The 25,595-nt window shown below is 47.3% G+C and overlaps 1 protein-coding gene across 12 annotated transcripts in view; it reads right to left on the bottom strand.

The window, feature by feature from the left end:
- Window positions 1-2,427: 2,427 nt before the first annotated feature.
- Window positions 2,428-25,595, bottom strand: part of LOC135550483 (acetyl-CoA carboxylase) — a 44,577-nt gene continuing 21,409 nt past the window's right edge. For 4 of the 12 annotated variants that reach the window (XM_064981338.1, XM_064981340.1, XM_064981339.1 and 1 more), the window contains 26 exons: window positions 23,652-23,795; window positions 23,393-23,495; window positions 23,094-23,201; window positions 22,950-23,006; window positions 22,621-22,665; window positions 21,458-21,499; window positions 20,533-20,748; window positions 20,258-20,413; window positions 19,847-20,071; window positions 18,644-18,799; window positions 17,198-17,344; window positions 16,715-16,984; window positions 15,759-15,856; window positions 15,414-15,534; window positions 15,102-15,212; window positions 11,167-11,310; window positions 10,904-11,024; window positions 9,893-9,989; window positions 8,224-8,320; window positions 7,980-8,115; window positions 7,706-7,883; window positions 7,425-7,537; window positions 5,945-6,099; window positions 4,341-4,511; window positions 3,334-3,470; window positions 2,428-2,832 (listed from right to left, as the gene is read on the bottom strand). In XM_064981338.1, coding sequence (XP_064837410.1) covers window positions 2,703-2,832; window positions 3,334-3,470; window positions 4,341-4,511; window positions 5,945-6,099; window positions 7,425-7,537; window positions 7,706-7,883; window positions 7,980-8,115; window positions 8,224-8,320; window positions 9,893-9,989; window positions 10,904-11,024; window positions 11,167-11,310; window positions 15,102-15,212; window positions 15,414-15,534; window positions 15,759-15,856; window positions 16,715-16,984; window positions 17,198-17,344; window positions 18,644-18,799; window positions 19,847-20,071; window positions 20,258-20,413; window positions 20,533-20,748; window positions 21,458-21,499; window positions 22,621-22,665; window positions 22,950-23,006; window positions 23,094-23,201; window positions 23,393-23,495; window positions 23,652-23,795 — 3,478 coding nt within the window. In that variant the 3' untranslated portion in view covers window positions 2,428-2,702. Of the gene's footprint in view, window positions 2,833-3,333; window positions 3,471-4,340; window positions 4,512-5,944; window positions 6,100-7,424; window positions 7,538-7,705; window positions 7,884-7,979; window positions 8,116-8,223; window positions 8,321-9,892; window positions 9,990-10,903; window positions 11,025-11,166; window positions 11,311-15,101; window positions 15,213-15,413; window positions 15,535-15,758; window positions 15,857-16,714; window positions 16,985-17,197; window positions 17,345-18,643; window positions 18,800-19,846; window positions 20,072-20,257; window positions 20,414-20,532; window positions 20,749-21,457; window positions 21,500-22,620; window positions 22,666-22,949; window positions 23,007-23,093; window positions 23,202-23,392; window positions 23,496-23,651; window positions 24,567-25,595 lie in introns of those variants that run through there. The other 8 variants (XM_064981333.1, XM_064981335.1, XM_064981336.1 and 5 more) reach the window with 4 other exon arrangements.

The raw sequence follows: 25,595 nt of genomic DNA, 5'->3' as shown, positions 1-25,595 counted from the left end.
AGGGCCTGATGTTGCAGTTTGTCAGTGATTAGTGCTGGAATTAGCCAGCCTAGCGTGCCTCCACAAATGAGCAAAGCCCTCTGGGAGACCGGAGAGACCAGGCAAGGCACATTTCCAATTATACCACCGAATGACTCATTTTCTTATTGGGCCTCCCATAATTGTGATGGGTATTGGGTGTATGCAACTCAATTTGTCTTACATATTTGTTGGTAGGATGGTAATAGAGTTGACGGAGCCAAGGGGACGATATGAAAGTGAGACCGGGGAAAAAACAAAAGGGATGAGATGGATCCCTCACTATTTGTTTGATCTGTCTCATCTCCTTTAAGACTGTTGAAGTTTGGGGGAAAAAAGTGCCACTGATCATCTGTGGGTTGATGCCTGCATGAGAAAAGAATATCATTTCGAAGTAGTAGAAAAATGTCTCTCCCTAAGAATACTTTTTCCTCGCTGAATTTGGCAGAATTAAGGTGTTGTGATGATCCATTTAATGGTAAATAATTTAGTAATAATGCAATTTGACACCAGTTGAGTTTGAAATGCCATCTCAATCTTGCTCTTGCCGCGTTTCATTCCGCTTGAAAAAGCAAAACAAATCTGTCAAACCAGGTAAGTTGCATTTTATTAAATTTGAACTGAGGTAATTCAGGTTCACTACAGTAAACACTAACCTTTCTCATTCAGCCAATCACCTCATTAGTAACAGGACAACCAGCAATAGACAAATATAACTTAAGACTAGCACTGTGCATGAAGTCATCCTACATTGCCAATTCTTGCCTCATCTAGGCAAAATATTTTTTTTTACCTGACATTGAATCAAATATTATGTTAAATTTGAGGCTCTCCAGCAGCAAGGCCACCATCACTTTGCCATAAAGAAACTACAGTATCCATCACTGTTCCTCAATGAGCATAACCAAGTTTACACAATACTATCATTTTCTGTGTCACTAGTTACCACAGCCATAAAGTCACAATGGCTATATCGTAGCTTTTTGGTCTTTAAGGTTAGGCATGTGGTTAAAACTCATAAAAATAGGCATGGTTTTAGCCATAATGACTTTTTGGCTGTGCTAACTAGTGACGACCCATTTTCTCCTTGGAAAATACGTCTCAAAATAAAGAACTACAATTTACAGAACATTTTAAAATCACACCTTTTGTAATACTGAATGTATAATTCAAGTGTACACTACTCAGTTCTCTAACATGATTGCCATTTAATAAATTAGTCACCTAAATGTTTTACATATTGTCTTACACAATTGTTAAAAAATATACCCCATGGGAGGGAAAAATGGAATTCTCAACCATTATGGCACCAATTACCATTAGTGTTTGCTTTTGTGTCAGTCTTTTAGTATACTATAGAACAGTAAGGTGCATTCAGAGAGGTGGTGACAGCTGCTATTCTACCCGCATCAGTGTCTGCCTGCCTGCCCAATGGCTCACCCCAGGGCCAGTGTGGGGTGGTTGGGTCTGAATAGGGCCCTCTTCTTGCCTCCTGCTGGGCTCTTCTCTCCAGGCCCAGGGCAGAACGACACGCTATCCCCATCACAATGCCACGCTCCACCTCCTACCCTGGGTTTAATCAGTAATTAAGTGCGCCGTGCAAAGGTGTGCAAACCCTCCACCCTCGTGAACCCTCCCAGCAATCTGCTGCAATTTTATTGTCAAGATCGCCATCAAAACACTCAAACTCAATGCATGTTTTCCTGTCCAATAGGACAGAGGCTCATTATGATAAGCAAATGAAGAGCTGCTTCCACCTTGGCCAATTGTGGTCCCCAAGCTTGTCGTCATTCATGCTAGTTATATAGTTTCTGGTCTTGGCTTTGTCTATCATTTTTGAACTTACATAGATATCACAACTAACACATTCTGTAAGACGTCCCCAAGGATATCTTGTCGTCATCCATCATATCAGCTAGTTATATAGTTTCTGGTCTTGGCTTTGTCTATCATTTTTGAACTTACATAGATATCACAACTAACACATTCTGTAAGACGTATAAATACATCCATTACCCTGGATATCAGACGTATAAATACATCCATTACCCTGGATATCAGACGTATAAATACATCCATTACCCTGGATATCAGACGTATAGATACATCCATTACCCTGGATATCAGACGTATAGATACATCCATTACCCTGGATATCAGACGTACCCCATGGATATCAGACGTATACATACATCCATTACCCTGGATATCAGATACATCCATTACCCTGGATATCAGACGTATAGATACATCCATTACCCTGGATATCAGACGTATAGATACATCCATTACCCTGGATATCAGACGTATAGATACATCCATTACCCTGGATATCAGACGTATAAATACATCCATTACCCTGGATATCAGACGTATAAATACATCCATTACATATCCATCCATACCCTGGATATCAGACGTATAAATACATCCATTACCCTGGATATCAGACGTATAAATACATCCATTACCCTGGATATCAGACGTATAAATACATCCATTACCCTGGATATCAGACGTATAAATAAATCCATTACCCTGTGTCTCAGTTCTCCCCCCAGGATCATTTTCATCTGTAACAGCACAGCCTCCGTGGGCTGCCATGTTGGCTCCTCCAGCCGCAGCTTCTGGCACAGTTCCACTGCACTTGAGACAGTGGGGCCAGGCTGGGGAGAGGAGGCGCACTAGGTGGCGGCCGGGGCAGCATCCATGGTGGACAGGATGCGGACCACCTCAGCACGCTGTGTAGGGGAGATGTGCTGCGTCATGTGCACAATGGAATCCATGGCAACCTCAGGGTTTGCTTGGACCAGGCTAAGGAGGAGAGAAGAGAACCTGAGTGAGATGAAGGAGATGTAACCATTTGTTTACCTGGCTGGATTCTGTGGGAATCAGTGACATTGTACTTTCCTGACACCAGGTATGATACAAAGCTTTGAGTAGACTTCTATCGGCCATCTCAAGGCTGGTAGGTTTCCAGTGACATGCCAGGCTGGTAGGTTTCCAGTGACATGCCAGGCTGGTCACTAGAAAAACACGTTAATTTTGGCCGTTTGAAAAGATCTTGAGAACATTGATATGCCGTCATGGGTGCTCACCAAAAAAAAACAATGGCACAGCGTTGGGCTCAGAGCACCGTGCCATGGCAGTTCTCCATTTTCTAGCAAGCAGGGAGAGTACTTACTAAATGGAAACAGTGCTTTAAAGAAATCTATTAATGGGTCAAAAATCAACATTTGTCCAATTACGTCAAATCCCGAAGTGAAACTATGAGATCAGGTTGGATCAGCCTGTTAAACGAGCGGTCGGTCTCACCTGCGGATCTGCTTGAGGATGTGGTCCCTGCGGATGTACTTGATGTTCTCGTCGATGACAGACCTGGCCCCCTCCTCCTCCTTCAGCTGCTTCTCCAGCCACTCCACTACCTCCTCATTGCTGTCCCACAGATAAGCCTACACACACACACACAGAGAGAAGAGAGGAAGATTTAATCCAACTTCTCAGTGACATTCTTTTTTGGGGCTAAGTTTTATCCATATCAGTGGAAAAACCCACGTCTGAACTCATGTTTGTTTCGGGCAGTAGAACACTACAATCATATTCTCATAACCTTGCTGGTCTGAATGAGTGGGGGGAAAAAATGAAACTACATTTTCCTATCAGAAGTGAAAGTGCGAGAGCAACAAAGTAGGTCCCTGATGCCTTTTTGACTGGACCTGATTGAGAAATCCATATTCATGAGGGCAGCCAGTCTCTGATCCCAAACAAAGGCAGACGGGGCTTAGGCAGATTGGGAGGGCGGTAATGGCCTCACGCTGTTTTAAGAGCTCTCCTGCTTGTAGTCCGCAAGAACATTTAATGCCCTTATTAATCATTTTTAATCCGTTTGCTTTTAATTAAGAAACAGCGCGTGGCTCTCCTATCAGCACGTGCCAGGGCTCAGATTAATTGTAGCTTAAGATAGCCGGCCCTGATTGGGGTAATGTATTAGCTAACAAGACGGCCGCTTCTAAAGATATACTCTGTCTACCTCAGGAGCTGGGCTTTTTCTAGTCACCCCTGGAGGCAGCAGTCGAGGCTGAGGGACATATTTTCTCTCACCTATAGTTATTTCTACCGAGCCATAACCGAGGCACCACAACTTCTGGTTGGAAATTGTCCAGATTCTTCTTCTTCTTTTAGGATTAAAACCAGACTGTGAAGGAAGGTATAGATGTATAATCTCATGAATCTGCAGCCTCTAGTTGACAGTGACGGTTAGTGTCTCTGTGCTTTGGAGGGCTTGTTTGAGGAAAGTGGAGGAGCAGATAGTGGGTAGTCACCTTGACGGTCCCCTCAGCCTCTACGAACCAGCGTCTCAGCATGGCCTGGATCTGTCCATTGGTCAGCTCGCTGTTGGCCACCTGGATCTTCCTCTTGACCGTGTCCTCCAGCAGCAGACGCCTCAGACGCCAGTAGAAGAAGTGACGTGATGTCCGCCACTCCAGGATATCCTGGGAAACCACAAACACACACACATACAGCTTCAGAGATGAGATATCTCACCAACAAGCAATACTGGCTGACTGATATTAGAAAATGTAAATATAATCTAATATTGTGTAATTATTGCCCCCCCCCCCCCCCCACAAAAAAAATATGACATTACTCAATTTACATAACTAAACAGATTTTGAACTGAAGAGAATATCTTTGTACGTCATGATATGAGAACTTCTGAGTGCAGGAGAGTCTCCAGAGAAGTAATCTGTCCTTGGTATTCTACTGAGCACCTATGTGGCTGTCAATCAGATTCTTGTGCGGTTGCATTTGCAGGCACCTATCACTGATAATTGTGCTGTTGCATTTGCAGGCATCTTGAGAGCAACTGAGATTGTCATCTATTATAGAGATACTTCAGTATACAGAAATGCCCTAGCAGCCTTCCTCTCATGAACCCATTGTGCGTACGTGTGTGTGTGATGGAGAGAGCTTGGAATCCTGCCTGGGGCTGTTCTGTGCTTGCTGAGGTGATGGGCCGGGTCATCAGCAGGTAATTATAAAGACACGTCTCACAGCCTGAGAGAGATTGGAACACTCTTTTCCCTAGGCATCTACTGAACACTATATTCCCTCGGCATGTCATCGACTGCACCAGTCTACTGCATTGTAGGTAACACAGGCTTGGTTACTCACATACCGCATAGATACAGTTCTGTGTATTGGAATGAGACATCATAAAAAACACTTTTTAATGTAATATTACTTCACATATATCTATGTGACCTTCATTTCAATACTGTTCTGATGCAATCACCATCGCACTGCCCTATCCATCTGGACAAGAGGAATAGCTATGTAAGAATGCTGTTCATTGACTACAGCTTAGTCTTCAACACCATATTACCTCCAAGCTCATCACTAAGCTCGAGGCCCTGGGTCTGAACCCCACCCTGTACAACTGGGTCCTGGACTTCCTGACGGGCCGTCCCCAGGTGGTAAAGGTAGGCATCAACACCTCCAATTCGCTGATCCTCAACACTGGGGTCCCACAAGGGTGCGTGCTCGGCCCCCTCCTGTTCTCCATGTTCACCCATGACTGCATGGCCAAGCAGGTCTGATTACCAACAATGACGAGACGGCCTACAGGGAGGAGGTGAGGGCCCTGGCGGAGCGGTGACAGGGAAATAACCTCTCCCTCAACGTCACCAAAATGAAGGCGCTGACTTGGACTTCAGGAAACAGCAGAGGAAGCCTTATATTTCTATATTTCTTAATTCCATTATTTTACTTTTAGATTTGTGTGTTTTGTTAGATATTACAGCACTGTTGGAGCTAGGAACACAAGCACTTCGCTACACCTGCAATAACATCGGCTAAATGTGTCATTTCATTTCATTTGACAATTCGTGTTCTGATCACGTTCAACGCGACCGTGTCGTCTCACCGTAATGACGCCCTTCTCCTGCATGCGTCCCGGGGTGTCGTGGAGGTCGGCGAACTGCACGGCCACCTGGTGGTAGATGGGTAACAGGAACTCCTCCCGCTCCTTCAGTTTGGTCTCCAGCTCCTTCCTCTCTGGCAGGCCCAGCTCTGGGGTACCTGGAGAAGGAGACGTGGCCAGGAAGGTTACAACACAAACCAAAGATTATTCAGTGAGGTCTGATTCAAGCTAGCTGCATACCGAGAACATTCCAAGGAAATTGTGTCAATGTGACAGCGTGAGCATTTGGGATGGGCTCCACTTCCTTTTATCACTGTATCTGTTCTGTATGACAGCGGGATTGTTTGGGGAAGCGGCTACTCCAATCAAATCAAATTTGATTAGTCACATGCTCCGAATTCAACAGGTGTAGACATTACAGTGAAATATTTACTGGCGAGCCCTTAACCAACAATGCAGTTTAAAAAAAGAAAAGAAAGGATAATAAGAGATAAAAGTAAGAAATAATTAAAGAACAGCAGTGAGATAACAGCATCAGTGAGTCAATGTACTGGGGCACCGGTTAGTTGAGGTATTATGTTCATGTAGGTAGAGTTATTAAAGTGATTATGTATAGATGACAACAGGGAGTAGCAGTGGTGAGGGGAGGGGGGGGGCAATGCAAATAGTCTGGGTAGCCATTTAACTAGATGTTCAGGAGTCTTATGGCTTGGGGTTAAAAGCTGTTTAGAAGCCTTTTGGACCTAGACTTGGCGCTCCGGTACTGCTTGCAGTGCGGTAGCAGAGAGAACAGTCTATGACTCGGGTGGCTGGACTGTTCTGCTACCCCAAGGCAAGCGGTACCATTAGCATGAGAATTATGTTGGTTCTATGTGAAATTGTTCAGGAGGTAGGTGAGATACATTCCCTCCCATTTATTCAGCATGGGTTCTTTATGACTGTACAGCGCAGGCTCAGCTCTCAGTATCACTGTCTGATGTGGTTCAGTGTTCTCCAGAATCCCTGGCTGCTGTGCTGCCGGTCTTCAGAGATTGATTTCTGTCAGAGCCAATCGGTCAGCCTCCCCACCACAGCCCCTAGAGGCCCGTTGCTGGCCCATAGCTCTATGGCTCCATGGTGCCCCTGTGAGCCCAGAGGAAAATCAATAGGCCGGGTTAGGTAGGAGGACAGGGCGGGGAGGGAGACAGCAGGCCCTGCTGATTGATCTAGCCCTGCTGTGATTGACACATCTCCCCAGGGGACAGAGCAGGGACGATACGATCACCCTCAGATAAAGAACAAGAGTGACAGGGAATTACAGCACGCACACGCACGCACACGTGCCCCGCTAGATATTATCATTCCTCCCTCACAGAGAGGGATACAGAGGGAGAGAAGGAGAAAGAGCAAAGCAAATGGGATAGTGGAGAGCAGAGAGAGAACTGCATAAAGAGATTAACAGAGGGAATGTGAGAAAGTATGAATAAAGCTCTAGGACTCGGACCCAGTCTCTCTGCCAGGCCCATGTAGACCGGGTCAACCCTCCTCATGGTCTTCACCAGGTCCTTCTTCCTGAACTTGATCTCCACCGTCCCCTCTGGCTCCAACACTCCACCACTGTGGAGCAGAGAAGAGGGATTCATCAAGATGACCGAGGCTCTACATAGCATCACAATGTCACTGATCTGAGCCTACATCAAACCGTGCATTGGTCGAGTGTCTGAACTTCTGTCTTTGGCATGCTGCCAAGAGGGGTTATGGTTAGTGGATGGAAGTCAAACTCACCGACTGTCCTTGTCAGCATACATCTCCATGTGGCGGGGGTTGATGGTGGGGTCTATGACCACCCAGGACCCCCCTCTCAGCTCTGCCTGGGGAGGGATGTATACCAGAACAGGCTGGCGGTACTCTCTCAGACCATCCACGATGTAGGCTCCAAACTTCAGCACCTGGTCATACATGTCTGACAGAGGCACAGGAGAGGAATTTGATATAAGACTGAAAACACACACACACACTGGTATAACTGACAGATATATAAACATATATTCTATGGTACCTTTCATGCCTCCAGAGAAGCCCCTCCAGTTGGCGAACACCATGAGAGGAAGGCCCTCGCGGTTCAGGTCCTTGATGGCCTGTGCCGTCTTAAACGCAGAGTCAGGGAACCACACCTGGCCTGCCTGCTGGATGATCTGAGAGCAAGACACAAAGGGTCACTAGTGATCATGCATTTCTGTGGGTCTTTATGTGAGTATACCTGTATTTGGGACACAGGCCAGTGTATATTCGGAGGAACTTACCTTGGCGTCAGAGTCCAGGTTTGCTGGATCGGCTGGGATTGACAGCTCCACTGATCTGGTTTCCACAGCAACCACTCCAGTAGGTATACCACCAAGCCTTTGAGAGAGCAGAGGGTCACATCAGGACACACAACTATGCACCCCTGAGGGCTGATTGATTGGTCAGGCGTTAGAGGTCAGACAGGTCAATGTGTGGGGTTAAGATGGGTGAGCTAGCTATGTGAAAAGGGGATACCTAGAAAGTTGTACAACAATGCATTCAACTGAAATGTGTCTTCTGCATTTTACCCAAAACTCTCAAATCAGATATCAGGCAGGAGGGTGTTTCAGTACTGGAACATGTAGATGGACTTGCATGACAGTGGGATGATCAGCTAGACCATTTAACATATTTCCTGCACGGCTCACACAACATCCTGTTCTAGAACTACATACACTCTAAACAAATGATGCTGTGACCAGGATGACCCTTGTGAAATAGACTTGGTATTGGTCTGGAGCCTCATTTATAAACATTGCACATGTACAAATATACCCCAAAACATACGTGCGCCAGCTTTCCCGCAAAAGTTGCCATTTTATAAAAACAAAACTTGAGAATATCCTTTCCTCCACGCAAACTTTACACCATGCGTACGCACATTTTCTAGTGGTTGAAGTATTGTATTTCAAGCAGGCAGGCAAGTATTTTGACATAGGAATCTATTCCTATTTATTTTCAGAACCAACGCAGAATAAATTCCTCCCCTTTTCTGGCCGTGATGGGTTCAAATCTTGAAGTAGCCATACAACAAACTACCATATGCATCTCTCATCTAAATTGGGCCTAGTAGCTAAGTTAACAGATAGGCTATTTAGTTCAGGTTTTGCTGGATGCCATTCCATGCTACTACAGTTGGTAACCGACTATACATTTTATGAGCAGCCTAGACAATGTTTCAGAATTCATGGACAGTCCAGCAAATTAGGTTGGGGGGGAAAGTCAATGGAAAACACTGTTGAATTCAAACGTTCTGCTGACAGATCCACAACATTTGGACGTAGTTTTTTTTATTTCAGAAGTTGTCACAGTCCATCAAATACAGCATAAGTTACTGCCAAAGGGGCCTCTCGAGTGGCGCAGTCTAAGGCACTGCATCCCAACAGACCTGGGTTCCATCTCAGGCTGTGTCATAACTGGCCGTAACCGGGAGTCCCATAGGGCGGCACACAATTGGCCCAGCGTCGCCCGGGTTAGGGGAGAGTTTGGCCGGGGGAGCTTTACTTGGCTCATCACGCTCTAGTGACTCCTTGTGGCAGGCCGGGGGCCTGCAGGCTGACTTCGGTTGTCAGTTGAACAGAGTTCCCTCCGACACATTGGTGCAGCTTCCGGGTTAAGCAGGCGGGTGTGAAGGAGCGCGGTTTGGCGGGCCATGTTTTGAAGGACACGTGACTCGACCTTCGCCTCTCCCGAGCAAATAAAGGGCGTTATTGTCACCATAAAAGGTGCATGGCGGAGTTACAACGCCCGTTCACACACTCTGATTTATAATGGGAAACGTATGTACGGCGTGCAAATATTCAGTGTGACATTTACGCACCGGTTATACATGAGGCCCGTGGTATGTTTATCAAAGGACTATAGTGTGTCTATATTGCTTACAAACAGTGGAGTGATGTGGTTCCTTACCTGGCTCTGCCCACCACCACACTTTGAGCCCACGGCTGCATGATCTCTGAGAACGAGCCATGGTCAAAGAACCCACTCTGCCACGGGCCCTTTGGAGCTGCACAGAGAGAGAGAGAGGGGAGATGGAAAACTTAAATAATTTATTATTACAAAGTAAACATTTGTAAATAAGAAATATAACATTCCGTTACTTGGCAGAAAAATGTTTTTTCCCCTCCAGATTCTACTCCATTTTGCTACTCCATGAAAGCAAAAACAGTGTTTAAATTATTTTTTTTAAACAGAAATCTCTAATCTTGTCAGGTCCCATGACGGATGAGGCTGTAAAGAGCCGAGCTCAGCTCTCCTGCTCTTGGCAGAGTGAGCGAGACAGGGCTAGTCTAAGAGGTTACCATTCAATTAAGCCTCCCCACTCATCACAACTAAAGACCGGTCTCCCCCCCACACCGCACGCCCTGCCGGCCCCAATCTCTCCCCCTGCCCAAAGTTGTAATTACACTGATATGGAATCTGCTCAGGCCTGACCCTGCATGTATAACATGAGACATCCATTCCCCTGCTATCTCTCTCTTCATCCACCCAGCTAGAATGCTGCCCAGGGTTCACCGTGTCTCTCTCAGTGTCTGGAGAGCCTATAACCCTCTCGAACAAACAGGAATTAGTTTAACCCCTGACCTCTGGGAGATCTGCCTGAAATGATCATAGCGCAAATCGCAAGGCCAACCTTTAAAATGACACTCAGACTAAATTGAAGTGTGAAGAGCTGCGGTTTCAACACCTGTTGATGCAGCACCAGTGTGACTGGAGGGGGGGATGAATAGGACTACAAGTGAGTGATTATTATGATGATAGGAGAGATTTATGAAGATCCTTTATTGCACAGCGATTGAGGTGATGAGTGTGGCACAGAGTCTGCCTTACGCACAATGTGGCGAGGGAAAAAGCAGTTGCTTCTGGTTTGTGTAGCGCTGTAAATGTTCATGTCTGAGAGGAAGGAAGGAGGGTACTCACTCTGGCTGGGGCGTCCTGCCAGCATCCAGCGGGGGTCATAGGGGGCCTTTGTGGGCATAAACTCCACCAGCCGGTCTATGGGGTCCTTGGCATTGATGATGGGCACGGGACTAGATCGGTCCTGGAGGGGAAGGGGGTGTAAACATCAACTATGAATTTAACCCAGCTTCACTGAAAAGCTGACAGCGTAAAAGGTACATGTGCATTAGACGAGCCTAAATGGATGGACAATGGGTTAAATGCTGATGAGAGCGGATGGTTACCTTGGGCATGTAGGAGAGCCAGTGTAGCAGCATGTGGACTCCCTCAAAGTCATCACACACAGTGCTGTGGGTCACACCGTTGTTGTGCATGATCTGAATCCCACCCAGCTGGTTGTTGGAGGTGTACACCTCTCTACCCAGCACCTACGGGAAAGAAGATGGGGGTGATGTCACATTCTGTTTATCATTCGTGATTTCTTCCATAGTCATGTGTCAAACCAAACCAACCATGTTAGCCAATTTCCCTACAAACTACAAGCTGAGAGACCACCAACAATATTTACACATTAGGCATGGGTAGGTAATGGCTATTTTATGTTGTGACACCCATTCTTCTCCCTACAGGGACGAGCTAAACCCACTGAGGCTGGGGATGGAGGGTGGTGTCCCTCGGGCTGTGGATCAATAGGATCTCCCACAGAGACACAGACCTATCCCCCAGGTGACAGCGACCCTGCTGCTCCTCACCGCACCTTGGCCTCGTCAATACTGTCGATCGGTGGCCAGGGATCACTATCACGGCGTTCACTGGGCGCCACGGGCACCTGGCGTTCTCCCAGGCGGCCGCGTTATTGGTAACCTCCAGAGTGAATTAATACCGGAGATTTGTCCTCGCTGACACTCTATCCACCCACACTATCGACAGGAGCCATGACAAAGAGCTGCCCGCCTGCACTGCACACTGCCTCACAGCCTGTTTATGAGCACCCACACACAGAGAAAGACAAGCGCGCACACACACGCCCTCTCTCACACGCAGACACAAGCTCTCTCTCTCTCTCACACACACACAAGCTCTCTCTCTCACACAAGCTCTCTCTCTCACACAAGCTCTCTCTCTCTCACACAAGCTCTCTCTCTCTCACACAAGCTCTCTCTCTCTCACACAAGCTCTCTCTCTCTCACACAAGCTCTCTCTCTCTCACACACACACACAAGCTCTCTCTCTCTCTCACACACACACACAAGCTCTCTCTCTCTCACACACACACACAAGCTCTCTCTCTCTCACACACACACAAGCTCTCTCTCTCTCACACACACACACAAGCTCTCTCTCTCTCACACACACACAAGCTCTCTCTCTCTCACACACACAAGCTCTCTCTCTCTCACACACGCACACGCACGCCCTCGCACACGCACACGCCCTCGCTCTCTCACACGCACACGCCCTCGCTCTCTCACACGCCCTCGCTCTCTCACACGCCTCGCTCTCTCACACGCCCTCGCTCTCTCACACGCCCTCGCACTCTCACACGCCCTCGCTCTCTCACACGCCCTCGCTCTCTCACACGCCCTCGCTCTCTCACACGCCCTCGCTCTCACACACGCCCTCGCTCTCTAACACACGCCCTCGCTCTCTAACACACGCCCTCGCTCTCTAACACACGCCCTCGCTCTCTAACACACGCCCTCGCTCTCTAACACACGCCCTCGCTCTCTCTAACACACGCCCTCGCTCTCTCTAACACACGCCCTCGCTCTCTAACACACGCCCTCGCTCTCTCTAACACACGCCCTCGCTCTCTCTAACACACGCCCTCGCTCTCTCTAACACACGCCCTCGCTCTCTCTAACACACGCCCTCTCTCTCTAACACACGCTCTCTCTAACACACGCTCTCTCTAACACACGCTCTCTCTAACACACGCTCTCTCTAACACACGCTCTCTCTAACACACGCTCTCTCTAACACACGCTCTCTCTAACACACGCTCTCTCTAACACACGCTCTCTCTAACACACACACACACTGAATAGCACGTGTATGAGACTGCCTGTATGAGTGTGTGTATATTGGTTTATTGTGCATCTCTGCCGGTGTGAGAGGCTAATGAAGGATGGCATGGAGGCCACTGAACTCATTTTGGCGTCCAAACTGCTCCTGTGACCTGCCGGACCCATTAACCTCCCCTCTCCTGCCACACACACACACACACACACACACACAAGGGCGGGCGACCACGCAGGGGACACAGCTCAGTAAAACACAGAGAGGCGCTCGTTGCTCACTCTCAGCTCTCACCTCTTCGGCCATCATTTACTTTCTTTATTACCATTAATGGTTATGTCCCTGGCTACAAATCCTGGGCGCTCTCCTAAAGCTGTCAAGGCAGCCCGCGGCCCCGGCAAGCATTGCAGTCACCTTGACAGGCAGACGCAGGGCCTGTGTGCCACCGGGCTGGGCCTGGGTTCATTAAGATTCCACAGCAGAGGGAGAGGGAGGGTGGAGGGACATAGGCCCACTGAGATATTTGTACCAGTAGTTACTATTCAGCCACCATACAAACAGGAGAAAGATGTCCATCACTGAATGAAATTAGTATATCAAGATGTGTGTATGTCCTCTTCATACGTCTTTGGTAAACCAGGGAGTCTATGGGGATATAATGTGTGTTTTCTGTTGTTGCCATGGCTACTGCTGAATGGATGGACCATCATTGTGAATGAACACATTCAACTGTGACACATCCATTAGATAATGTTACAGAAAGCTTAAAGAATAGGAAACTATAGACTTACTGCCAATGTGGAAAACTGGGAATCATCGACTTGAGATGTTATAGTAAACACAATTATAGTAAAAAATATAGATTTACTGCGAAATGGATACATCTGTTAGGTTTCCTATTTTTCTATTTAAAAAAAAACACATGATACATTTTCCACATTTACTGTAACACACACAATCTGACGCTTCTCTAGTAACCAGCACCCGAAAACGAGCGGGCACGGGCACACACACGCTTACAGCAAAACCTGCAAATGAAAACGTGCATGTAGTTGTGTTTTGTCATGAGCAGATTTGTTATGTAAATTTGGAATGGAGTCATGTTAATGCAGAGACAGAGAGGAGAGATGGAGAGAGAGGGAGGAGAGAGAGGGAGGAGAGACAGAGGGAGAGGAGGAGAGAGAGAGAGAGGGAGAGAGGGATGGAGAGAGAGGGAGGGAGAGGGATGGAGAGGAGGAGGGAGAGAGGGATGGAGGAAGCGGTGGGTAGTCAGTGCCCGTGGAGCACAGAGAGAAAGAGAGAGAGAGAAAGAGAGAGAGAGAGAGAGAAAAAAAAAATCTGCCTCAGCAAAACTTTTCATTCTGATTGGAGACAAATGATATGGGTGTCCTTCTCCCCAGCAGCAGCCTCAGGCGTCACACTGCCATTTCTATGCAAATAACAACTTGACGCTTCTCTTTCTATTATCCCACCAGGAGCTGCAGCAGTATGACTGGGGAGATGAGAGGAGGGGGAGGCGAGGGGAGTGGAGGGCCTGATCACTGAGCCGGAAAAATGTATACAGCGTGAGAGAAATAGAGGATCAGAAAACACCATTATAATTTCTATTCTTTGACTCAGACGGGACACAGTCTTTCCGCCTCCTAGTTAAGAGGGAAGCTGTCCGTTTTATTGTTCACTCTTAAGGGATATATCCTATCTATCCAATGGCCATCTCTACAGTACAACACAAATATACACACACACACCACTTTGTCCTCTTCCTCAAATTAACTGCAAAATAAATGGCATGACCAACTATTACATAGTAACAGTGAAAATCCAGATTATAAAGCAGAAGAGTTAATTGCATGAACTCAGGAACAATCTAGTCAGGTCACAGACGACGGAGCACAGTGCAAAAACACATTAACACGTCTCCTCCTCTCTTCAAAAAGAAAAACAACAACAGGACAATTTAAAGAGTATTAAAAGACACTCACTGTATCGGTTTTATAGATGGTTAATAATGTGTAGTTGTTAGTGACGGCAGTGAGTGTTGCGGCGGACCTCTTATGGGGAAAGACAAAGAGCTCATGTCCCTCTGCCCAGAGGCCGCATTGGAACAATGCATCCTAGCAGAATACCTCTCAGGAGTTTCGTGAGACATTCGTGTGCCATGAGGTACAGCCAGGAAAGGGGGAGTGATGCTGGCTCTTACCTTGTTGAGAGCTCCAGCACCAGTGAGAATGATGTGGGAGTTCTCCACCTGAATGGTTCTCTGACCCAGCCTGACCAGGTAGGCTCCGATGCCGATGGCTCTGCACGTCACCTGGAGAGAGAGGAGCACACAGCCTGCTTAGGTAACCCCCGAGTCAAGGGCATGTCAGTGATCCGGGTAAAAACCCATTCTTACATCTGCCATCCTCCTCCTCGTAAGAGTAGCACTTAAGTAGTAACACGACAGACCGTAAGTAGTCGTGTGTTTAGGCGTGCATGTGTGTGTCGGTACATCCAGTGCGTCGGTGCGTACCAGGTTCATGGTGATGACCTCGTCGTAGGCCAGAGAGGACTCTCCTGCGATCATCCCGGAGCCCTTCAGGTTCTCCACCCCCAGACCGTCATCTTTCCCGATGATGTCAGTGATCTTGTACCTGAACAAGGAAAGGCTCTGTCAGACACATAACACCTCATCACTTCATCCCCCTTCTCCCATTGTCCGAGGGGCTTTTCATGTGTATTCATGCACAGCCCATTGATTCTCTTACAGGTTGTAGTTCCCCACTTTCTCTGCTGGCCAGTGAGCTGGATGTATTATCTGTATTCAATAGGGTGACCGTGATTAATAATATGGCTGATGGGTAACGTCTGGACTCACCTGGACTCTCCCTTGTCCTCTATGTGTTCACAGTAAACAGAATTCAGGGCAGACACTTTCTTGTAGTCCTGAGGGGTCAAGTACAAGTACTTGAAGCCCTGTGGAGAGAAACAAAAGACTGAATTAGCAGTCTGCGAGGGACATGCATACACTACATTGCCAAAAGTATGTGGACACCCCTTCAGATTTGTGGATTCGGCCAGGTCAGCCACTCCCGTCAGGGTGTATAAAATCGAGCACACAGCCATGCAATCTCCATAGACAAACATTGGCAGTAGAATGATTTTACTGATGAGCTCTGTGCCTTTCAAAGTGGCACTGTCATTGGATGCCACCTTTCCAAAATGTCTGCTCTGCTAGAGCTGCCCCGGTCAACTGTAAGTGATGTTATTGTGAAATGGAAACGTCTAAGAGCAACAACGGCTCAGCCGCGAAGTGGTAGGCCACACAAACTCACAGAACAGGACCGCCGGGGGCTGTTTTTCATTTTTCAGGCTAGGCCCCTTAGTTCCAGTGAAGGGAAATCTTAACGCTACAGCATACAACTTTGTGGCAACAGTTTTGGGAAAGGCCCTTTCCTGTTCCAGCATGACAATGCCCCCATGCACAAAGCGAGGTCCATACAGAAATGGTTTGTCCAGATCGGTGTTGAAGAACTTGACTGGCCTGCACAGAGCACTGACCTCAACCTCATCGAACACCTTTGGGATGAATTGGAACACCGACTGCGAGCCAGGCCTAATCGCCAAACATCAATGACCAACCTCACTAATACTCGTGGCTGAATGGAAGCAAGTCCCCGCAGCAATGTTACCACATCTAGTGGTGTCCACACACTTTTGGTTATGTAGTGTACATGGGCAGAGACATCTGCTAACAGAGTCCTACAACACTAATAATCTCCAAATTCTTAAAACAGAACATTTACGCCCCACTGCCCTATTCTGCCAGCTGACCTTGTAGGGGTCTGCCGTGTCCTGCCAGGCCACATGGAACATGTGTCTGATCTCCTCTGCCAGGCCGATGCGGGCACCGCTGTTGGCAGAGATGTAGATACGAGGGATGCCACTCTCCCTGGACATCTCCGAGGCCTGCAGGAACAGCAGGTCCTCCTGCGGCCCGAACGAACCAATCTTATGTGTGATGTCATTACTGATCACAATGATCTCACGCCCTGCCGGGTACTCTGGGGTCCTGAGCGTCATCCGCCAGGCCACCATGCCAATCTAGAGGGACACACACAGGTAAAGATATTCATTCATGTAGTGGGGACGAGACATAAACTCAGCAAACAAAAGCAGGGGCATTACTCTTCTTTGCATTTACATATGTATAGAGACAATTCCTGGCAAACAGCTACTGAACAATCCTGCCAAAGAAACACAGAGACACCTACAGATCAGAAGTGGAACTGCACGTTTAAAGGAGTTACTCCTCACCTCGTTCCCTCCTGGTAGACGGTTCATCTGCACCAGCTGTCCCTGTGGGTCCAGGACCAGCTCTGTGAAGGTGAGCAGCTCAGAGGGCAGAGGGCATTTGGGCAGGTGGGCAAAGGTTTGAGTGGACTGCCACAGCTTCTTTAGAGCCTGGAGGAAAGAGGAACCACAGAGAGGAGTCAAGAGACTGCCGCTCACTCTCAGTATAACAGGCTTCCTGTAGAATAGAGGGCTGCAGGGCCCCGACAGAGATCATTGCGGCGCCGCCGTCATTTTTCATGCTGTGGTTGGGAGCGGCCGGTCAGACAGGTAACTTTGGGATGAAAATATTTTTGTCGTCTCTCAGATTATTTGGAAACGGTCCCCTTTCTGCTTTGCACGCATTAGCCTACCTACTGTATTAAAAAGTACATCTTTGTGACATTTCTCACACACGCTCAGAATTTGCTGCTCTTCAAAACTAGTTGGGCGTGCAAGTCTCAATGAAATACAGTAGGCTGCCTACATTGGAACCTGGCAGTTATCTTTCCAAAGAAATTCAACATGATTTAGACTATTGTTCCCTAGTAACGTGCAAATAAATATTGATCATGGAAAGAAGTGGAGAGAAGCTCGACCAACGTGAGTCGAGGTGCAATCAAAACGCGTGATCATCGGTGAAAAGGTGCAACACGAGCGCCGCGCACGCAGGTCCTTCTCCTAGAAGGAAGGCTACATGCTATATGCAAAACATAGCTCAAGACAAAGTGCAAGTTTTAACTCTCATCATTGTTGCTGCATCCAGTCCAGTAGCCATACGTGCGAGATCAGGTACGCGTGTGCTCTCAACGAGACAAAGTAGGCTATAGCCTATGCATGACCGGAGAAGCACGGGGCAGTTATCTTTCCAAGGAAATGTACTTCCTAAATAGAATTTGCCTATAGTTTACTATAGTTTACTACATTGCCTAGTAATAAATATTGATCACCCATATTTGTCGCCGTCTGAAAAGGTAGGCCATAAAAATAGCTCAACAGAAAGTGTAAGTCTCTCCACCTCTGCTCTCTTCAAACCACATCTAGCATGTTGGCTGATACAGCCCAGTAATACAACGTAAGGACCATGTGAGAATCTCTGGTAATTGAATCAATGTCTTAAGTTATTTTTGCGCGGGGTGATCAAATCAGTCCTGCGCAGACCTCTAACGTGGAGCGATAACATGCAGGATTGACGTCAATTCCATCTAGATTCAGGGGAGACATTTGTATTTATAAATTGCAAATGCCCCCTTGTTTATTTTACTTTGTGAGACCTTCGTTTCATGCATTTCATTTATTTTAATTTTTTGTTAAATGGGAAAAGTTACAATTAACTTCCTGGATGGACATGCAGTTGACCTCAAACGTGGTTGTATGTTTTTATGTTCACCAGCAACTGCGACCACTGAGCTGTTGTGTCGAGGTCCGTACCTGTCTGACCATCTCAGGGAAGTCGTAGACGTAAGTAGTGCCCAGAGACTGCGCCTGAAAGCGTTTGGACTGCAGCAGGTCCTTGGTCACGTACGGGGTGTTGATGAGCATGCCATGCAGAGGGCCCTGCTTGTCCCCATACGCCTGGAACATGATCTGAAGGAGAGGGGACACGAGAGTCACTCAACACACACAGACACTAGCCGCCACACACATCTACACAGAGAACACAGCACGCGATATGTGATGTAACGAAGACCGATATCCGCCATGGAGCCTGTTCCAAGAAACAGGAAGCTGTGACAACGCTGACCAAAGCTGTGGATGCAGTTCTATCTGCAATAAGAGAACATGAAGTCGTGTTCTTTACCATCCCTATCAGTTGTTCCGTCTGATTAGGTCCTTTGACCAGACCTGGCAACCTGAGTGGTGTCCTCACATTAGAGAGATATGGACTCCTCAGAATGAGAATACTGTTTCTCTTGTGCTTCACACAATAAAGTCCTTTTAGAATAAAAAAAAGGACTTCATCTCACACATGTGGCTACGGAGACACGTCAAGGGGTCCATGAGAACAAGGTAAGAATGGGCCTGGCCACGCCTGTGCTAAGTGTTGATGAATACGGTTGAGGACAATGCAACGGATCCTCACTCAACTCAGCGCCATCGACCAGCTCCAAAATAGAACTCTTCTCTCATATTCAACATCATACAGCGAATATGGCAACCTGCCCAGAAAACCTAATGGTGAAGCGTTACAGTTCATTTTGTCTCCACCGTAGTAGTTGGGGCATTATTTTATACCCATCTTAGCTGCCTGCATATGCTTTCTGCCAATGACTGTTTGACTCATGGAACTTTTACCCTGGTACAGCAATGGAATGGGATAATATATAGATGGATGCAACTTACCTGTTCTCCTACATAAAAATACCATGATCACTGCTCGTCTTGTCCAACAGGCTAGAGGCTGGGCAGACAACTTACAGAACCCTCAGCTCCACTTTACGCAGTAGACTGACTGATCCACAGATGGCATGTCATTTATTTCTTAACTAAACTTCCAAATATTTGAGCATTAACCAGGAGTTTCCCATTAAGGAGCATTCTGGGAGCTGAGGGTTCAGTGTGAGGCTGTTTCCCCTGCCTGTGATTGCTTGGGAGTGTGGGCCATGGGGGATGAAAGACACGCGAGTGCCCCACCTGTCGGTCTTTAGGCCCCAACTGTCCCGTACGGGAGTCGGTGACCTCCTTGTACAGGCTGATGTCCAGGTAGTAGCCTGACTCGTTGGTGAGGAACAGGCGGATGGGGATCTGTTTGCCCGTGGGCGTCAGCCGGATGTTGATCTTCAGCTCAGCCTGCAGGACCCGGAGCTTCCACAGCCTACTGCCGTAACGCATCACCATGGAGCGCACAGACTCCTCGATCTGAGCATGTGCACACAGAGGTTACAAATTAAGCATATAAAAAAAACACACACACACACACACACACACACACACACACACACACAGCACCAAAATGCATCACTACATGTACAGTGAACGAACATGGATAAACACAATGTACACGTGAACAGTGTATGTACAGGTCTTGGGTGTGATGCCACTGACCTTGGAGGGGTCCATGATGACGGTGGGGACAAAGTTGAGGAAGATGTGGTTGCAGTCGGTGCGTACGGTGGTGTTGTTGAAGGCCACCTCCAGCTCGTCCATGGCCTCCAGCAGCAGACGCTCTGCCTCGTTGTGGAGGTACTCAAAAGACGCCTCCTGGTGATAAGACACAGGACGGGAGCAGAGGTCAGAGAGGGGCACGTTTTCACGTACACACAAACTGAACAGGTGTATTAATCACACACACTTAAGTCGTGTATCACTATCGCCCTCACCTTGGTGACCAGGTCTGAGTGACGGATGATGGCCCGGACAAAGAAGCGGTAGTCGGTGACCTCTGTTCCCACCTCCACGCGGGCAGCGCCCAGGTACAGGTGCATCTTGTGGTTGGCACAGGGGATGGCGGTCAGGGCAAAGTTACGCATGCGGTTCAGCTCCAGCTGGAAGGCCAGCGCCGGCTCCAAGTGACGGTAGATCCTGTCCTCCTCAAACTAGACACACAGGGGGACAATCAGTTATACAGCAAGACACCGTCACACACAGCAAGATACTGTCACACCAACCAATTGAGGGTTCAAGGAATGAGAATGCATTTTCCTCAAGGTCTACCATCATCCAATTGGCTGTTTCTGGAGCATTGGGTTTGTATGAGACTAGAGGGTGCCCGCCAGCCATACACTGCATTAAGTAAATGAAATCAAAAGCAATCGCAGCCTGCTAATGGGTGTCATTTCTCTTAAATGGGGGGACATAATTAAATAGTTAATTACGGTAATGAGTTTTGGTGGTGCCATTGTAGTGAGACTATCAGGGGCCTAGACAGGGGAAGAGCCATCATTGATCATAGTGGAGTGACTTTCAGTGCCAACTAAGGGGAGAGCAAGGAAGAGAGAAAGGTACTTTTTCTGCATCTTATTCAAATTGCCTCACCTCTATTGTTGCAATGACGTGAAACTGACACTTGCTTAGCTCTTCCGCTGTAACTCTAGTCTACACATTGAGAAGCATGGTCACTCGGGCTCATCTTCTATCCAAGTTCTATATTCAGTCTGTGTATTAGCACTTCAAATATGAATTCCCTTGTCTTTTTGAGATGGATTGAACCTGTTCATTGACCACTACCACTGAGCAGACCATTAGCTGTTGTTTTATGGTCACTCATAAAGTCAATGTTCAGATTGACACACAGAAGACACTCACCTTGTCTCTGGACCGGAAGGTGAAGAACTTGGGGAACTCTCTCTGTGTGAGAGACGGAGAGGAGAGAGGAGAGTACAGTTACACAAAACAGATCCACATGCTGTGAAGAACACACGTCGTCAACCTACCAGGTCTCCTGGTTAATACAGACAGAGAGAGTTAGGGCTTTGAGTCCAGGATTTCAAGAATCCCTGCTCTGGTGCAACGAAGTTACAAAACCAGCTAGACTGAAAATAGACATGACCTCTAGAGCATAGAATGAAAGACCTTCTAACCTCACTAAGTGGCTCCATTTCCTTCCACAGTTCTACATTTCCCCCCTTAATGAGCCGTGAGGAGCGCTATGTGAACTGCTGTGACAGTGAGGAGGAACACTATATGGCATCGGCCTCTGATCAGGAAGAGCCTGTTTAACATTCAACAGCCCTGATCTCTTCCCATTTGTGCTGGTGTCTGAGGGTGGAATTACAAGTGTATTCTCCCAAACTGCCTTTTCCCATAATGACAGACAGCAACAGGAAACAGGGGAGCAGCGACAGCTAATCTAATGAATAAAACATTCTCTTTTCACAGGGAGTGATTTGTATTTCTGAACGCTCTAGCTAGAAGCCTGATTGTCAGGTTTGGCTTTGAGGATCGCACCCCACTTGGCCAAACAATACCGGACTAATTGCAAACACACTCATCAACTCAATCGGTATATAATAACAGGACAGTTGTGTATTAGTCTGGGGCACTAATGCCCACTTACAAGCCTGTATATAGGACTGATTTGGTGTTAGTATAACAGCGAATACAGGATTTATCGTGTGTGAATACACTGGTCTGTGTGGTCTGAAGAGGACGGGCTATTCAGAGGGACTGAGTCTCTACTGTATGAGACACAAACCCACATATGGAGGAGGGCCTCACCAATGGCAGTGATTAGCCCTCATCAGAGCCTGTTCTTCTCTTGTCAAAAGAAAGGGCAGCATTCAAAGGGCTGACGCAGGGAGAGAGAAGGGAACCTGGCATTTACCCAAATGTCTTTAGTCTCAAATGCCGTCATTATCTGCCTGAATCCAACGAAAAGCTACTTGGTGTGGTCCAGGGAAAGAGTTGACAATACAGGAAGACAAACTGTACTGTTCCACAGTTATCATCCACATCTTCCCACTACTCACATGAAACCTCTGGTCCACCTCACAGTTGACTGCCTTCCTGAAATCCTGTCAGCACAAACCCCACAGCAAAGGCAAGACATGGATACAGAGGGACAGAAGGAGACAGAGAGAGAAGAGACAGAGGAGCAAGCAAAACAGCCAAATTTGAGATACAAATGACGGTCAAATTACAGGCCATTCCAAATGAATCGCGCGACTCTCTCGTTCCGTCTGGATGTCTGTAGAGTCAACGTGCATCATTGTGATTAAGATAAGATCGGTGACAGTGATTGGAAGAGTAGGTTAGAGAACAGAGGGCAGAGTAGGGAAGTGGGTGTCCTAGTGCTCACCTTCTGAGCTACCAGGAAGGTCAGCCTGCGGATGCCATGTTCAAACAGCAGGGATTTCTGGGGGAAGACGACACAGGAAGAGAAAGTGTGAGCGACTGAGGTGTCCAGGCGTACTTCCTGAAAGGCTCATCCTAAACATCTGACCTTTGTCTGGGTGAACTCCCGGAACATGGCGGCCAGGCCGTCGTCATCGATGTCACTGTCAGTCTTGATGGCCACGTTGAGGATGTGAATGGGCTCGTCTTGGATACTCTGGGTCACAAGACGCATGCAGGCAAAACATAAGTCATATCATTCAGAGAGAAAGTATCTATTGCGACTATACGAAGAACAGGAAGGTCATGCTACGTTGATGCCATGCATTGAACAAAGGGCTCTCTCAGTCACAATACTCTGTTGTGTTACAATACACATCAGACTCAGTACTAGCAGACAGTACTGACCTTGGTGTCCTCCTCTCCATAGAGCACTGGGTTCCCTCCCTCTGGGAAGGTGGGGCTGGGAGGAGGAGAGTCACAGAAGCAGCTCATCACGTCTTTAATGTTCCTGGTGGAGAGGAAAGGATCACGGTTAGACACCACACACACACTTAAGGTAATATCTCAGTATTACAGCTCCAATTTAATAACACCATTCCCAATGTGGGAAAATAATCAGTCATAATGTAATAATTTTGAAAAGGTCAGACAGCCCAGCCCTCACCTGGTGAACTCCTGGAAGGAGCGGAAGGAGACCATGGCTCCCATGCGCTGGCAGAGTGGGGTGAAAGAGGTGTCCAGGAGGACGTCACTCACACTGCCCACGTGGACCATGCCGTAGTGGTTCAGGTTGGACGAGAACGACATCCTGGGGCAACAACAGACAGCCGTTAGACCGGGGTCCTGCAGCACACACATTCACTCACTAGCCCAGAGCTGGGCCAGAGCAGGGAGCAGGGCAGAGCCCATCTCTGACCCATAAGAGAGTTCACCTTAAAAGAGCCCCCTCACCAACCAGTTCTATCCCACAGCAGTATTTATTATATCTGTGATCAGCTGCTGGAACAGAAGGAACATTCTGACTCCTCATTCACTTCCATACTAACACTAATATAGCAGTGTTCTCACAGAGAACAGTGAACCAGGATCCGATAAAATAAATAAATACGCATCTTCTAGATCTGGATGTACTACTCACGGAGTGCCCAGCAGCCGTATTTAAATGCTAAGGAGGTAGATTACGTGAAAGAAGAGCAGATATCTGCATAATGTTAGTGAACATGGAAGCATTGTACATTTTCCCCTGGCCAAATTCATAGTAGAAAGACCCATGGTTCCACCAGGTGTTTTTAGTATTCAGAGGTCCTCCTCTCCCATCCACACAGAGGCCAAGTCCTCTTTTAGAGAGTCCCAGAAGTTAGCCCATTGAGTTAGCCCACAGAATGCTATATAGCCTAAAGTCTCTATGGGGCCCAACCTGTCCACAGAGTCATCCGTATCTGGAGGTTTATTCTCCTCTGTTTTAGCATCATCCTTTGTTTTATCATCCTGTGCTTTAGGGTCCTGTTTGTTACTGTCCACAGACACAGGCTTAATGTCCCGAGTGCGAAGACAGGGGAGGGGCTGGGAAGACGGTCTCCTGAGAGGACAGGACAGCAGCAAGCAGCACACTCAGAGCACAGCTAGCACAAGGCAAAACAGGACACCTCACACAGAAATATTTGAGAACATTGTCACAGAATATTCTAGTAACATACTACATCTTTTGACTCCCCAATTCCAGAGAAGCGTAATATAGAGACACAGTAAGTACACAGTGCATTCTGAAAGTATTCAGACCCCTTCCCCTTTTGTTAAGTTGCAGCCTTATTCTAAAATGGATTACATTAAAAATATTCAATCTACACACAATACTCCGTAACGACAAAGTTTTTTTTTTTTTTAAACAGAAATACATTATTTACGTAAGTATACAGACCCTTTGCTATGAGACTCGAAATTGAGCTCAGGTGCATCCTGTTTCCATTGATCATCCTTGAGATGTTTCTACAACTTGATTGGAGTCCACCTGTGGTAAATTCAATTGATTGGGCATGATTTGGAAAGGCACACACCTCTCTATCAAATCAAATTTTATCGTCACATACACATGGTTAGCAGATGTTATTGTGAGTGTAGAGAAATGCTGTCACACAGTTGACAGTGCATGTCATGGGCAAAAACCAAGCCAGGAAGTCAAAGGAATTGTCTGTAGAGCTCCGAGACAGGATTGTGTCAAGGCACAGATCTGGGGAAGGTTACCAAAACATGCTTGCAGCATTGACGGTCCCCAAGAACACAGTGGCCTCCATTATTCTTAAATGAAAGAAGTTTAGTACGACCAAGTGTAACAGTATAGCTTCCGTCCGTCCCCTCGCCCCGGGCTAGAACCAGGGACCCTCTGCATACATCAACAACAGCCACCCACAAAGCATCGTTACCCATCGCATCACAAAAGCCACGGCCCTTGCAGAGCAAGGAAGGGGAACAACTACTTCAAGGTCTCAGAGAGAGTAAAGTCACCGATTGAAACGCTATTAGCGCGCATCACCGCTAACTAGCTAGCCATTTCACATCGGTTACACAAGACTCTTCCTCGAGCTGGCCGCCCGGCCAAACTGAGCAATCG

Source organism: Oncorhynchus masou, chromosome 12, assembly GCF_036934945.1.
Source record: "Oncorhynchus masou masou isolate Uvic2021 chromosome 12, UVic_Omas_1.1, whole genome shotgun sequence".
Taxonomy (NCBI): domain Eukaryota; kingdom Metazoa; phylum Chordata; class Actinopteri; order Salmoniformes; family Salmonidae; genus Oncorhynchus; species Oncorhynchus masou.
Note: the sequence above shows the minus strand (reverse complement) of the source record. Positions and strands in the feature narration are given on the sequence as shown.